General features: G+C 33.5%; 1 protein-coding gene across 1 annotated transcript in view; it reads left to right on the forward strand.

Annotated features, from left to right (window-relative positions):
- LOC105512698 (glutathione S-transferase C-terminal domain-containing protein) overlaps positions 1-15,985 on the forward strand; it is a 48,094-nt gene that overhangs the window by 13,081 nt on the left and 19,028 nt on the right. Inside the window, exons 4-5 of the mRNA XM_011943264.1 lie at positions 5,476-5,727; positions 8,351-8,444. Of these exons, the coding sequence (XP_011798654.1) occupies positions 5,476-5,727; positions 8,351-8,444 (346 nt within the window). The remainder of the gene's footprint in view (positions 1-5,475; positions 5,728-8,350; positions 8,445-15,985) is intronic.

Here is a 15,985-nt window from a genome sequence, read left to right on the forward strand (position 1 = left end):
CCTCAGCCTCCCAAATAGCTGGGATTACAGGTGCATGCCACCATGCCTGGCTAATTTTTCTATTTTTTAAGTAGAGACAGGGTTTCACCATGTTGGCCAGGCTGGTCTCGAACTCCTGACCTTGTGATCAGCCCACCTCATATTTTCAGGAATTCATCTTTCTTTGATAAAGCCTTGATACTTGTTATATTTTTCTCCTTTAAATCATCTTGGGTAGTAAAGAAGTCATTTTAATTCATAGAGTGCTTACGTTGGCAAGCCTTTTTGCTTGAATTAACATACATGGAGGTGAATGGAGTGACCATCCAAATGATCAGAATCAGGATCAAGTTCATCATCAGTAATCAAGGTCAAGTTACCAGAAGCATAAAACTGAATCTAGGGACAGAATATTTAGTCACAGGAATAAAGTCAAGGACATAAAAGTAAGGAGTCAATTTTGCTAAGTCAAGGTTTGAATTCCTCAGGGTCAAAATGAGAACTAGGGAAAATACCCAGTTCTGGTAAACAGAATAAAACCAAAGATGGAAAACAATAACAAGTAGAATTAATGAGGTATTTTGTTTTGTTTTGTTTTGTTTTGTTTTAATTAGTCAGAGACAAACATGGAAGGGCTAAGGTATTATGTATAAACCTGCTGCAAGCTCTTTCTTTTCAGAAAATACTTTATTACTTTACAAAGTTAACCCCTGATGGCTCAGCACCTCTTAAGGAAAGGGGCCTGACAATACCCTCTCCTCTGAAAAGTCTTAGATTTAAAAGGAATAAATTAATATGTACACTCATGTTTTCCTCTCTTTAATTCATTTACTAGAATTTTCTGGTAGATAGTGTATCAAGCATATGGGAGAAGTAGCAATGAATAGCTATACTAGGGCAAAATCCTACTGTTCCAATACTAGAAGATCGTATGTTATTTTTCAAGTGGTACTAGTAAGCAAGTACACTTTGACAGAAGTATTTAAAACATTATTGTACTCCTATAACACAGAAAGGTTGCATTTTATAATTTTATAAAACCTTGTAATTTGAACACTTATGATTTGATTTTCTACATTTTAACTTCTAATGCTTTGAATTAAGTTTAAATACACACACACACACATACACACACACACACCTTTATTAGCTTAGGTAAAATCCTTCCTCTTTTAGAAATTGACTTTTTAGCAAAACTAAATACCTCTTCCTTTGTTCCCATTGGCATAAAATTGAGAACCTCACTTTTTGCTGGCATATTGCAAAAATGGTAGATGCTACTTATTTAGTAGTAAATTTGTATTTTCCGTGTCTTCTTCTATGCATTAGGTCCTCAAGAACTTTTAGCTTTAACTCACTACTTCTAATTTATAAGTAAAAAACAGAAAGCTGGGATTATATTTCCATTTAGATAGGTTGTTTACTGTTTTTTCTCTGCTTACACTGCTCACCTAAACATCTGTGAGTATATTTTCAAAAAAAGAGGTATGACTAAGGAAATGATATAAAATAACAAAATATTTTATATAATAAGTGATTGTAAAGGAATGCAAAAGAGGAAATATTTTGAATAGATGCAACATCTTGCTTCTCTTTTTATTCAGACAATTTTTTTTGCCCTTTATTGACAATTAACTACAGAGTTACTAAAATTTTATTATTGCTGTGGTAGCTGTACTGTTTTTCTAAAAACCATTGTTTTAAAAATAAATTATCTTTTTTTTTTTTCTTATCCTTAAAGAACTCTGTGATATTTATAATGGTTTTGATCTTATGAGCCAGGTAACTATTTGGTAATCATTTCTTATGAAGAAATTTAATTTTCATTTCACAGAGTTTTCATTAGCAACTTCCTTAAATATATCTTCATGAGTGTAATGAATGTGGTTCAGTACCTTCTGAGCTGTCTGAATATTAGTAGAGTGGCCTGTCATGTTGATTAAATGGAGTGGCCTGTCACACAGAGTAAACCTCCTCAATTTCTTTTAAATATGAATTATTGTTATTTAATTGCAACTTCATTTCAAAAGAAAGGAAAGATGCCGCGTACATCTAACAAATAAGAATAAGTCACTAAAAAGAAGAGTACAGGAAAGATGAGGAAAAGAGAACATTTATAGTGTGATTATCATGTCTAAAGATCCATTCCCGTAGCACCTAATCTATTTCCAAGCAATTCAGAATTCTTGAGAGAATTAATAAACTTTTTGGCTCTCAGGGTGCCTTAGAGAGTATTTTTCAAACTTTTTTTTACTTTAACTCAGTAAATACAGATGGCCCTCCATATCCATGTGTTCTGCATTCATATATTCAACCAACCGCAGATTTAAAATATTTGGAAAAAATTACATCTGTACTGAACATGTACCAACTTTTTTCTTGTCATGATACCCTAAACAATACAGAATAACTATTTGCATAGTGTTTATGTTGTATTAGGTATTAGAAGTAATCTAGGATTTAAAGTATAGGAGAGGATGTGTATAGGTTATATGCAAATACTACACCATTTTATATCAAGGACATGAGTATGAGTATCCGTGGATTTGGGTGTCTGATACAGGTCCTGAAACCAATCTTCCATGGATACTGAGGAACAATTGTAATACATTTTACAAGTTGAATAAGTGTAGAAATAAATGTGTATCTTTAAATAATATGTTAAAAAATATATAAATAATTACAAAATAACTTATGGGATGTGTACTCTGATATTTTCTATTTCATTTTTTAAAAACCTGCTATGTTGATTTCACAACCCCTAAATGAGTGATAAATAGCAGCTTGAAAAATATTGAGGGAATTATTCTCTAAATAAATGGATTCTTTATCATTTGTTTATTCACTCAACAGGATATTATTTGCAAGGCAGTGTTTTAAGTGCTTCAGTATTCAAAGAGAGTTAGATACAGTCCTTGTTCTTATAATCAGTTGTGCTCATTTAATCTTAAAGTCCACATAAAATACAGTATAATATATGTGTATGAATTTTTTATTAATTTTCTGTTCTTTCTGTCTCATGCTCTGGTATTACATCTAGATATATTTGTAGAGATTTCCTGTGACTTGACCTTTTTATTTATCTATCTGTTCATAATCATAAGTCATAATGTGTGTGTGACATAGTGGTTTCTATGGAAACAACATTTGTTGCCTCTCAAAGAAGCAAGAACACTCTAAATTTTAAAGAAAATAGAATTTGATGGTAGTGCTAGCGAGAAAGCATCTGACCAAGGGAAAACAAAAATATATGAGTTTGTGTCAGGAGGAACAATTTCAAATTTTTCTAATTTGAAAAAATAAAAGTATTACTTTAAGTACTGCTTTTGAAAAAAAATCTTCCAAATAGTGCTAGTTATCTTTTTTAGTTTTAAATATTTACAATTTTCTCTTTTCTCTTTTCACTGTTTTCTTTAGTAAAATATTCTCCTTACCTCATTGTGTAATTTTTAAAAATATGGTTCTCAAAGATGCTTCTTACATTATTGGTAAGGAATATCATTTAGATTCTGCCTAATAGTTCACATACAGAGAAGATAGCTTCACACACACGAAAAAATGGAACTTTAGATCACTATTAATAGTACAAGCTCTCCATTTTTACACTTCTGCAGTAAGCTGAAAGATTTCTTTTGAGACCCGTCAAAATACACCAATGATTATAGACTACAGATATTAAATTGTGATAATTTAAAAGTGTTACATTATTTGTGTTGAGGAAGTTAATACTGATTTTAATTCTTTCCCCATTAACCACTTAAACTAATTTGTGTAAGTATATGTTAAGGATTTTAGGTTTTTGATATAATGTTGTCCAATTAACTCTCTATATGCAGTGTGTTAAGAACTTATCAAGTATACTGAAGGTCAGGAACAGAGGAATGTGTTCATGGCCATGAATTATAGATGAAAGGGTTTCCAGATTGGAATGCAGTTGATTACACAGGAGTTCTTAGAGTTAAAAATATACTACCAATGAAAGATGATAGACAGTTGAATATAAGATGTAAAATTTTCCAAAATGATTTTCAATTGTACTATTCATAGACATTTGCAAATGCCATTGTTATTTATGTTGATTCTTTTTGGAATTATTATATTCTTCTTTTTCTATTGATGGTTGTTTTCCATTGTATAGATGTACGACAGTTTATCCATTCATCTACTGAAGGGCATCTTGGTTACTTCCAAGTTTTGGCAATTATGAATAAAGATGCTGTTAACATCTGTGTTCAGGTTTTTGTGTGGGCATAAATTTTCAACTCATTTGAAGCACAATTATTGGATTGTATGGTAAGAGTATATTTACCTTTGTAAGGAACTGCCAAACTGTCTTTCAAAGTGGCTGTACTATTTTTCATTCCCACCAGCAATGAATGAGAGTTCCTGTTGTTCCACATACTTACCATCATTTGGAGTTGTCAGTTTTTGGATTTTTGCCATTCTGATAGGTGTGTGGTTGCATTTCCTTGTTTTAACTTATAATTCTCTAATGATATATGGTGATGTGCATTTTTTAATATACTTAGTTGCCATCTGTGTATCTTTTTTGGTTGTCTACTGAGATCTTTTGCTCATTTTAATTGTGTTGTTCATTTTCGCATTGCTGAATTGCTCCAATTTTTATGCTATGAAATTAGTCTTAAAAACATATAAGACACATCACTAAAGAAGATATACAAATGGCCAATAATCACATGAAAAGTTGCTCAACATCATTAGTCATAGGGATATGCAAATTAAAATCACAATGATACACTGCTGTATACTCACAGGAATGACTAAAATCAAACAGACTGATAATACCAAGTGTTGACAAGTTGTGGAGATACTGGAACCTCCATGGATTGCTAGTGGGAATTGTAAAATGGAATGGCAGCCATGGAGAAGATTTTAATTTCTTTAAAAGTTAAATATACAGTTACCATAAAACCTAGCAGTCTAACTCTTAGATTTCCAAAGAAATGAAAAACAGTTCCACATAAACACTGCTACATTATAATGTATAGCAACATTATTTATAATAGCCAACAACCGGGAAAATGCAAATATCTATCAACAAGTGAATGAGTAAGGAAAATACAGTATATCCACAGAATGACTACTACTCTTAATAAAAAACAAATGATTGGTCAATGTAACTATATGGATTAACTTCAAAAGCATAATACTAAGTGATAAAAGAAAACCACATTTTATGATTCCATTTGTATGAAATTCTAGAAAAGGCAAAACTGTAAACATAGAAAGCCGATCAGTGGTTGTCTGCAACTGACTGTGGAAGCACAGATAGAGTGCAAATGGTCACAAGGGAAATTTCAAGGGTGACGTAAGTGTACTAAAACTAGATGGTTGCATTACTGCATACATTTACTGCAACTCATTGTTTGAACTATACATTTAGATGTGTAAATGTTGTGGTTTGTAAAGTTACCTCAATGCAGCTGTTACAAACAAAAGATATATAACAATGTGTTTTATTATTTTCCTACCTAGGTAATTATCTGCAAGAAATTTTCTGAGAAGCTGGTAGAATTTCCATTGCTAGCCTCTTGGTACCAGAGGATTCAGGAAGTGCCAAGAGTAAAAACAGCAGCTTCTAAGTGTGGGATCCAATTTCTCCATTTACCAAAGTTGTTGACAATCTCAACTGAGCAGTGTGCAAACTTAAGTGAAGTCCCAGGTGTAGAAGAGCACAGCGATCCTTTATTTATAGGAGGACCAAGACCAACCATGGCCAAGTTAATGGTACTTAATTGTGTTATTAACATTTTCTTTCAAAAATTTTATGTGATAATGTTGCTGAGCATTCTGCTCAAACTTGTAATCATTTGTTGACATTTTTTTTATAAATTTTATTTGTAGCTTTATTACTTCACTCTTTGCCAGTTAATATTTCTGCTCCTTTTTTCATTTATGTGAAGTATACTAAATTTAAAACTTTTAGTATTATGTATTTTTGGAGCCAAGTAAGTCACAATATATACTTTTAAAAAGCATTTTTCTCAAAACTTTCTTTTTTTTTCTTTTAATATTCAGGATATTGACCAAGGTAGCATCATACCTGGTCAAGTGTACTATTTTAACATAATCTTTTTCTGTTGTAAAGTTTTAGTCTCAGCCTTTTTTAGTTTGGATAATGATTTCAAGTTAAAGAAATATAAAGATGAGGCTGGGCATAGTAGCTTACACCTGTGATCCCAGCACTTTGAGAGACTGAGGCAGGCCTATCACTTGAGGTCAGGAGTTTGAGACCAGTCTGGGCAACATGGCAAAACCCTGTCTTTACTAAAATTACAAAAATTAGCTGGGTGTGGTGGCACATGCCTGTTGTCCCAGCTATTCAGGAGGCTGAGGCACCAGAATAGCTTGAACTTGAGAGGGTGGAGGTTGCAGTGAGCCGAGATTGTGCCACTGTACTCCAGCCTGGGCGACAAAGTGAGACTCTTATCTTGGAAGAAAAAAAAAAAAAAAAGAAATTAAAGATTAATATCTCAATTTACTTTCCAAGGTTTTGTTTAAATTTGTAATTTTGGAATTCTTTTAATTTTATTTTTACTTTAATCTTTGATTTTAATGTTTTTGTTATATAACAAGCCTGGGCGACAGAGTTAGACCCTGTTTCAAAAACAGAAAAAGCATATGCTTTATTTTTTTCTCATTGGGGCATAGTTTGTTTTCAGCAGTACTAATTGTAAAGTTTTCAACAATGGGCTTTCCTTTCCCTAACATTTGGAATGATCTGCAAAAATATTTTTGCTTTTAATAGGTGATGTGAAGATTTATTTGAATAGAAAATTCATGAAGTAATTTAAGTTATCCATCGAGTTGCACTGGAAAAATATTCATTTTATTTCCCTATTTGGGTTAGGAAGTAATTGAGTTCTGTAGTTAACAGAGTTTACTGATTTAGAAATGGACAGGAAGACTTTGGTAAGGATACCAATCCCTTAACTCTTCAGCTAAGCTCTGTGGCCTATTGATTAAGTAATGAAACATGATTATATAGTTGATTTTAGAAGTTATTGAGGCATGTCTAGATTTTGATGTGTCTTGATTATATGACTACACTACCAGGGGACCTCTGGTTCACCTCTTGAGTGGATATGCAACTTCTTTTGGAAATGATGAAATGATGAAAGTATCTTAAAATAGATAGTGGCAGTGGTTGAATTGTGAATATTCTAAAAACCACTGAATTGGATGCTTTAAAAGGATAAATTGTGTGGTATTATATATAAATTATATCTCAATATAGTTGTGTTTTTTGAAAGACCCTAAGGTAAGAATGAGTTTAATGAAATGAGAAATAGCAGAAAGGCAGTGTGGCTAGACTGAAGAAGATAGAAGAGAGGTAGATGATGTCAGAGAGATGTGTTTATCTTTCTGGAGGCAAATGAGTGCACAGGACTTATAGACCAATAGCCATATCTCTAGCCTTAATGAAAGATTCTTTGTACTATTTCCTTTGGGACGCAAATTCAAGTAGTTTTTGTAATGGAAAGTAATCTCATAAACTGATACAAAGCATTTAATGCTGGAGTCTCAGAGATTTTTTATTTGAATAGGTTATTCCTAAAGATAAAAGTAACTGAGCCATGGAGATATCTAAACATAGATACAGATGTAGAGATATAGATATAGATAGATATAGATATAGATATAGATATAGATATAGATATACACTGTGGACTATGGGCCTAGAATGTGATTGGAAGGGATCTGTGAATCCATGCGTATGCCATGCCACTGTACATAGATCAAATAAACAAATGTACAGCTTCTAAGACAGAGAAGGATCCTGCAATTTTTTTAATATATTGAAAAGTGGTTCTAATTCTTGAAAATATTGGGAACCATTTGGTTAAACCAGAGAAATTTTTCTCTAGTGACATTAAAGACGCTTATAAAAGACTAGTATGAGTGGTGTTTTGGGGTATGTGTTAAAGTGGTAGCTTTTAGGCTGTGGGGGTTTTCATATATGTAAACGGAGACCTTGATGGACGTATGCAGAGTTCTTTATTATTTCTATGTGGATTGTTTTTGATAACATTTTCATCTTCAGCTGAACTTTCTCTTTGATATCCAATATATTTCTAGGTAGCTTATTACTTCTATGGATCTTCTAGTAATAATTTTAAAATAGCATTACTTTTTATTATCTCAATATAAAAAAATAGGATAGTATGATGTCAAAATACTCAACACATTGTATTTTTATTTAATTAAAATATGTATTTTAGGGAATAGCTGATGATTATTACTATTTATCCTCCTCCTTATCAATATAGAAATATAATTTTTAGCCTTCAAGAATATAATAAGACTATATTAATTCCTTAATTTAGAAAGAGGCTGTTTTCTTTTCTAGGAAAAGGGCATTGAAGTGATATTTTCTCCCCACCCTTGCCCTACTTGGACTGTTGATTGGAATGTTCTCCCTGCAGCAGTCAGCCCAAAGGAAGGTGAGTTTTCTTTTCTCTTTAAGTTTTATTCATAATTTGGATACTGTCTTCAGATCTGTCTAATAATTCTGTAAATCTCCCTTTGGCTTTATCTAACATTCTCATTACACTATCAGTTGAGTTTTCATTTTGTTTTTATTATGAAAATTATATATACACACACACCACTTAGATTTAATATTTCTCACATTTTTCTACATTTGTTTTATTTGTTACTGTTTTTTCTTTGCTGACGTATTTTGAAAAAAAAAAATTCCAGGTAACATGTCATACTTTAGGACTCATATTTTAAAAATATTGATATCTTAAATAATCACAATGCCATTGTCATACCTAATAAAAATTAACAAACTTTAATGATCATCTAATGCCCAATTTATAATCCATTTTCTCCAATTGTTTAAAATATTGTTGAGAAATATTGTTTTATTGTTTGGTTTTAAGTTAAATGATTATATTTTTCTTTGCTGGAAATTATATTTGGTTTGTTTTTGTTTCTTCTTTATAATTTTTTAAACATAGTTATTTTATATTTTATATTTATTATTTCTAATAGATAATCGGTATTTTATATTTTGTACTTGTTATTTCTAATAGTTAATGTTCATAGAGGTATAATTCATTCTGCTGTTTGTTTTTTCTGTTGACTTTATTTCTGGTACCTTATTTTCCTGTGAGTTTTGTAATTTTAGACTGTGAATTCATTTGGGGTTACCTCAATCTGTGGTGTCTTGTGGGACCTGGATTAAGTGTATATTCCCACAGAAAGGGATTATATTTGCTTATACCTACTATGGCTTAAGACCACTTAGCGTTGGTTTTTCAGCTTCAAATTTCTTTAAAAAATGTTTAAATTTAATTATATTTATTATTTTTTCATTGACACATAATAATTGTGCATATTTATGGGGAACAATGTGATATTTTGATATGTATGCAATGCGTAATGATCAAATTAGTGTAATTAGCATATTCATCATCTCACACATTTATCATTTCTTTGTGTTAGGGACAGTTGAAATCTGCTCTTCCGGCTATTTGAATTGTTATTAATTATAGTCACCCAACAGTGCTGTAGAACCCAGGAACTTATTTTTCTTATCTAGCTGTAATTTTATATCCATTAACCAACTTCTGTCCTTTCCAGGCTCTAGTAACCACTATTGTACTCTCTAATTCTTTGAGACCGACTTTTTTTACCTTCCAAATATAAGTGAGAACATGTAATATTTGTCTTTCTGTGTCTGGCTTATTTTATTTAGCATAATGTCCTCTAAGCTCATCCGTGTTGCTGTGAATGACAAGATTTATTTCATTTTTATGACTGGATAGTACTCCATCATATATATGTACCACATTTTCTTTATCTCTTCTTCTGTTGATGGACACTTAGGTTGATTCCATATCTTGGCTATTGTGAATAGTGCTGCAAGAAACATGTAAGTGTAGATATCTCTTCACTAAGTGTAGATATTTCTTTTCTTTTGGATATATATCCAGCAGTGGAATTGCTAGATCCTATAATAGTTCTAATTTCATTTTTGAGAAAAGTCCATACTGTGTTTCATAATGGCTGTACTAGTTTATATTCCTACCAACAGTATGTAAGAGTTTCCCTTTCTTTGCATCCTCACCATGTTATTTTTTGACTTTTTAATAATGGACATTCTAACTGGGATGAGAAGATATTGTGGGTTTGATTTGCATTTTCCTGATGACTACTTATTTATTTTTGCTATTTAGTTGTTTGAATTCCCTGTGTATTCAGGATATTAATCTTTAGTTGGATGAATACTTTGCAAATATTTTTTCTCTTTCTGCTGGTTGTCTCTTCACTTTGTTGATTGTTTCCTTTGCTATATAGGTTTTTAGTTCAATATAATTCTATTTGTCTATTTTTGCTTTTGTTGTCTATGCTTTTATGGTCTTATTCATAAAAACTTGCCCAGTCCAATGTCTAGAAGCATTCTCCTTATATTTTCTTCTAGTAGTTTTATAGTTTTGGGTCTTACATTTAAGTCTTTAATCCATTTTGAGTGGATTTTGGTATATGATGAAAGATAAGGTCTACTTTTATTCTATATATGGATATCTACTTTTTCTAGTACCATTTATTGAAGAGACTGTCCTTTCCCCAGTGAATGTCCTTGACACCTCTGTAAAACATGAGTTGGCTATAAATGAGTAGACATACACTTTGGATATTTGTCCTCTGTAAATCTCAAGTTGAAATTTGAACCCAAATGTTGAAAGTGGGATCTCAAGGCAGTTATTTGGTTCATGGGACCAGATTCCTTATGATTGGCTTTGTGATATCCTCATGGTAATGTGTGAGTTCTCATTCTTAGTTCCCGTGATAACTGGTTGTTGATAAAAGCCTGGTACCTCCTCTACTCTCTCTCTCTTGCTCCCCTTTGCTATGTGATGCCTGCTCCCCTTTGCCTTCTGCCATGAGTGGAAGCTTCCTAAGACCCTCATCAGAAGCAGATGCTGACCCTATGCTTCTTGTATAGCCTGCAGAACTGTGAACCAAATAAACCTCTTTTCTTTATAAATTACTCAGCCCCAGATATTCCTTTATAGCAATATACAAATGGACAAAGACAAGTGGATTCATTTCTGGTTCTCTATTCTGTTCCCTTGGTCTATGTGTCTGTTTTTTGTTGAGACGGAGTCTTGCTCTGTTGCCCAGGCTGGAGTGCAGTGGCCGGATCTCAGCTCACTGCAAGCTCCGCCTCCCGGGTTTACGCCATTCTCCTGCCTCAGCCTCCCAAGTAGCTGGGACTACAGGCGCCCACCACCTCGCCCGGCTAGTTTTTTGTATTTTTTTTTTATAGACGGGGTTTCACTGTGTTAGCCAGGATGGTCTCCATCTCCTGACCTCGTGATCCGCCCATCTCGGCCTCCCAAAGTGCTGGGATTACAGGCTTGAGCCACCGCGCCCGGCCTATGTGTCTGTTTTTAATGCCAGTACCACACTATTTTGGTTATTATAACTTTGCAGTATATTTGAAAATTAGGTTGTATGAGGCCTTCAGCTTTGTTCCTTTTACTCAGGATTGCTTTGGCTATTCAGACTCTTCTGTGGTTATACATGAATTTTAGGATTTTTTTTCTATTTTTGTGATTGTCATTAATATTTTCATAGAGATTACATTGAATCTGTAGATCACTTTTGGTACTATGATCATTTTTAACATATTAATTCTTCTAATGCATGAACATGGATGTCTTTTTTTGTGTGTGTCCTCTTCAATTTCTTTTATCAGTGTTTTATAGTTTTTCTCTAAAAGTCTTTCACTTCTTTAAATTCATTTTTTTTTTCTCATTTGCCTTGTTTGTTGTTCCTGTATACAGATGCTACAGAATTTTATATGTTGAGTTTGTATCCTGCAGTTTGGCTGAAATTCTTTATCAGTTCTAAGAGTTTCTTGGTAGAGCTTTTTGGTAGGTTTTTCTATATATAAGATTGTGTCATCTGCAAATAGGGACAGTTTGACTTCTTCCTTGCCAATTTGGATGCCCTTTATTTCTCATGCCTAATTGTTCTGGCTAGGACTTAGTAGGATTCAGTATGGTGAATAAGAGTGGTGAGAATGGGCATCCTTGTCTTGTTCCAGTTCTTAGAAGCTTTCAGTTTTCCCCATTCAGTATGATGTTAGCTATGAGTTTGACATATGACCTTTATTATGTTGAGGCATGTTCCTTTTATACCCAGTTTGTTGAGAGTTTTTATTACAAAGGATGTTGAATTTTATCAACTGCATTTGGTGTATCTATTGAGATAATCACATAAGTTTTGTCCCTCATTCTGTTGATATAATGTATCTGATTTATTGATTTGCATATGTTGAATTATCCTTGTATTCCTGGGATAAATTCCACTTGATCATGGTAATGAGTGTTGTAATGTGCTGTTGGATTTTCTGTTTGCTAGTATTTTGTTGAGGATTTTTGCATCACTCTTTATCAGGGATATTGGCCTATAGTTTTCTTTTTCTGTTGTGTAATTTTCTCTTTTTTTGTTGTATTCTTGTCTAGTTTTTGTATCATGGTAGTGCTAGCCTCATAGAATGAGTTTTGAGTAATTCCCTCCTCTTCAATTTTCTGGAAGAGTTTGAGAAGAACTGGTATTAGATCTTCTTTGAATGTTTGGTATAATTCAGCTGTGAAGTCATCAAGTCCTAAGCTTTTCTTTGATGGGAGACTTTTTATTACTAATTCCATCTTGTTACTCATAACTGGTCTATTTCTAGGAGGTAGGACACTGCTTCAGCATAGGCACTGGGAAGACATGACTGCAGTTGGTGGCCAAGGTACTGTTTTTCCAAGAGACTGTGTACTTTTTCAACTCACACACAGAGGGGTATGACTGCTCTTGGTCAAAGCCCCATTTACCTGGGATGTCTTGTGTTGCTTCAGTTCTGGTCCAGAGAGGCACGGTGTAGCAAAGACTGGGAGAGATTTTTAGAACAGCTCTTTCAGGCCATCATTTTCCTTAGAGGCAGTGTGCAGCTTCGGCTCAGTCCCCTAAGAGCAGGTGCAGACATGACTGAGGGATGGAACGATTCTGCCAGAACACCATTTCTCCAGGAATGAGTGCGCAGCTTCAGCTCTAGCTGTGAGTGGGGACTAGGAGGAGTGCATGAAGCAGCTCCACTACTGCTTGAACCCACAGGGAGTGGTATAAGAGCTGGTCACAGCTAGGCTTGGGGATGTCAGGGCACTGGGCAAGAGTGGTTTGGCAGCAGCTTAGCCTCAGAGATGAAGGGATATTGTGGGTACTCGCCTCCGAGCAACACTCCAACAGTAGTTCCAGTTTGAAGGTGGCATTGTGCAGTAGCCACATAGGTCCCAGGGTGCAAGGCATACTGTCAGCTCCTTCTCTGTGGGAAGACGGCTATGTGGACTACAGGCAGCTCCCTCAGCTGGGCTTCAGTACACCGATCAACACTTTGAACAAGTATAGTCCTCACTACTGGAGTGAGGACTATAGTTTTGCTTGCCTTTTGCTAGCCTTTCCCCATGGGGAGAAGTTCCTCTGAATTCCCATCTGATCCCTGCTGGGGAGTGGGGTGGTGGAGACCAGGTGTTTCCTTCAGTTCTCTGTACGGCTATCCTGAGTTCCTGTGTTCACCTGCATTTCTGTTACTTCTTTGATGTACTCCAGCACTCTCCTTTAGTCATTTTTATTGTGATGTAGTTATTTATTAGTTGTTTAGGCTGTTTTTGTGGTGGGGGTATGGGAGGCTAGGGGCTTCTTAAGCACAGATTCTTTAAACATTTTTTCATCTAAAACTGAGACTTAAACAGATAAGTTACCTTTTATCATCTTCCTTTGTTGTTGGGTAGAACTTTTTTCATGTGTCTTTTCAGAGGGAATATAGCTTTTGAAGGTTTCTGCTTTCAGGGAGTGATATTTGTTCCAACTCTCCATCATGCTGGGATGAAGGACTGGCCTCTTTTTGTCCTACTGTTAAAGTCTGGGTCCCTATTATTAGCAAATACCCTCAGAGCAGCCATAGTGTCAGTTCAAGACTTATTATACAGATTTTCAGCAATCCCCCCAACTTTTTACTGCCTCATATTCTTAAAGCCCTATAAATTTTCCTTATTCTGAGAAACCCACCTAGACATGTAAAGGATGCTTGTTTAATTTTAAATACCATTTTAGGTGTTTTTTAGATAGAGAATTCTTTAGAATAGCTCAATTTCTTCAATTATTCACTTATTCTTTAGTTTTATATTTAGCCATATATAACTTTTAATTTTTAATCCTCTTTGAAGTAGTTGCCTTCCCTTTTCATATTCTTTTTTTCTGTGATACTACCTAATATTGCCTGTATCTCATGGGTCTATTCTATTCTGTTAATCAAGGAAATAATTTAGAATTCTCTCAGTATGGAAGAAGATCATGTTGGAGAATTAATATTTCTGCCCCAAAGATATTTTGTAAAAATAAAATTGTTTTTACTGTTTTTAAATAAATATATTTGAAAATTATATATATGTATATTTGAAAATTAGGTTGTATGAGGCCTTCAGCTTTGTTCCTTTTGTTCAGGATTGCTTTGGCTATTCAGACTCTTCTGTGGTTATACATGAATTTGTCATAATGCTGTGACAAATAAAATTGAATTTTTGGTCTTTTATTAATTGTATACAAAGATAGTAAATAATTTGTTAGTGTTTTAATTTTATATATTTTCTGACATTTCAAAAATTTAAATGTTTTTATGGTACTTACAATTGATTTTTACTGTACCCACTTAAGTTATAATATTGATTTCGAACAAGCTAAACTTAGAATTTACTAAACTTAAAAATCCAATTTTCATTAATATTTATGTTTATCAAGAAATGAAAACAGAGTTTTCTGAGTGCCACATGTTTTTCTTTATCCATAATTTATTTACTTGGAGCCAAAATAATATTTTCACTTATTAGTATGAGCAAACAATTACATCAGCTACGAACTGAAGGAGATCTCACATTAAACATTCATGGCTGGTCGTTTTTCTGGTTAGAAGTTAATATCTAACAGAGTCCATGGAATATATTACTCATTGCATCCCTATAATTGGATCATGTTGTTTTCATAATATTATGACAAAGAAGCAACTCTAACGGCAGGGCTATAGGGTTTACTCACATTACATTCACTGTTTTTTAAAAGGTTTACAGTCTGTAAAAGTAAGGCAGAATTGTGGCATTTTAAGTTTGTTGTTTTCAGTTCTGGTAATTTCAAACATTGCATGATAATAGGACCTTTGTGAAATAAAACTATATAGGGATGTGAAGGATCACTATGAAAACACTCTTAAGATGTATGTTTCTGTACTGTCAGGAGAAATCTCTAATACAACCTGTATTATAGTAAGATTTTATTGGTACTTGGTTCATTTGGATGTCTTAACGACTGACTCCTTATACTGAATTCATTGAATTACATCAAGATTTGGGTGCATATTACAATAACTATTCTTTTTACTAATAAAGGCTGTATTAATCCTCATGATAGAAGCTATTTTTTTTTAGGCCTATCCAATCTGCCATCCTCTGCTCTTACCCGTTTCTCTCCCCATATCTTATCTATCATCCCTTGAACTTTTTACTGTTTCTTTTATACAACCTATATTTACTGTTTACATGTCTCTCCTTTTTTCTTCCAGCCTTGAATATTCTTCTTCCCAGTCCCCTTGCTAGTTGAAATTATATTTGCCTTTTAAGGATCAATTCAAATGCTGTTTCCTTCATTAAGTCTTCTCTATGGAGTCAACCTGCCTGAAATTTAGTTAACTACCTAGCTAGATAACTCATGGCCAGATACTCATCTTCTCTGTGCCTTGGTTGCCTCATCTGTGGAATGGAGATAATAGTGTATACCTTATGGAGTTGTTGGTACAGTCAATGCATTAATATGGAAAGCAATTAGCACAGTGCCTAGGAAATTGTGAATGTTAAATATTTGCTCATATGGAAGTCACATTAATTACTACCTCTTGATATCCTGTTAGTGCTTTCTCTCTTTTGTTGTTTTT

The sequence above is a fragment of the Colobus angolensis genome, unplaced genomic scaffold, assembly GCF_000951035.1.
Source record: "Colobus angolensis palliatus isolate OR3802 unplaced genomic scaffold, Cang.pa_1.0 Scaffold217, whole genome shotgun sequence".
Taxonomy (NCBI): domain Eukaryota; kingdom Metazoa; phylum Chordata; class Mammalia; order Primates; family Cercopithecidae; genus Colobus; species Colobus angolensis.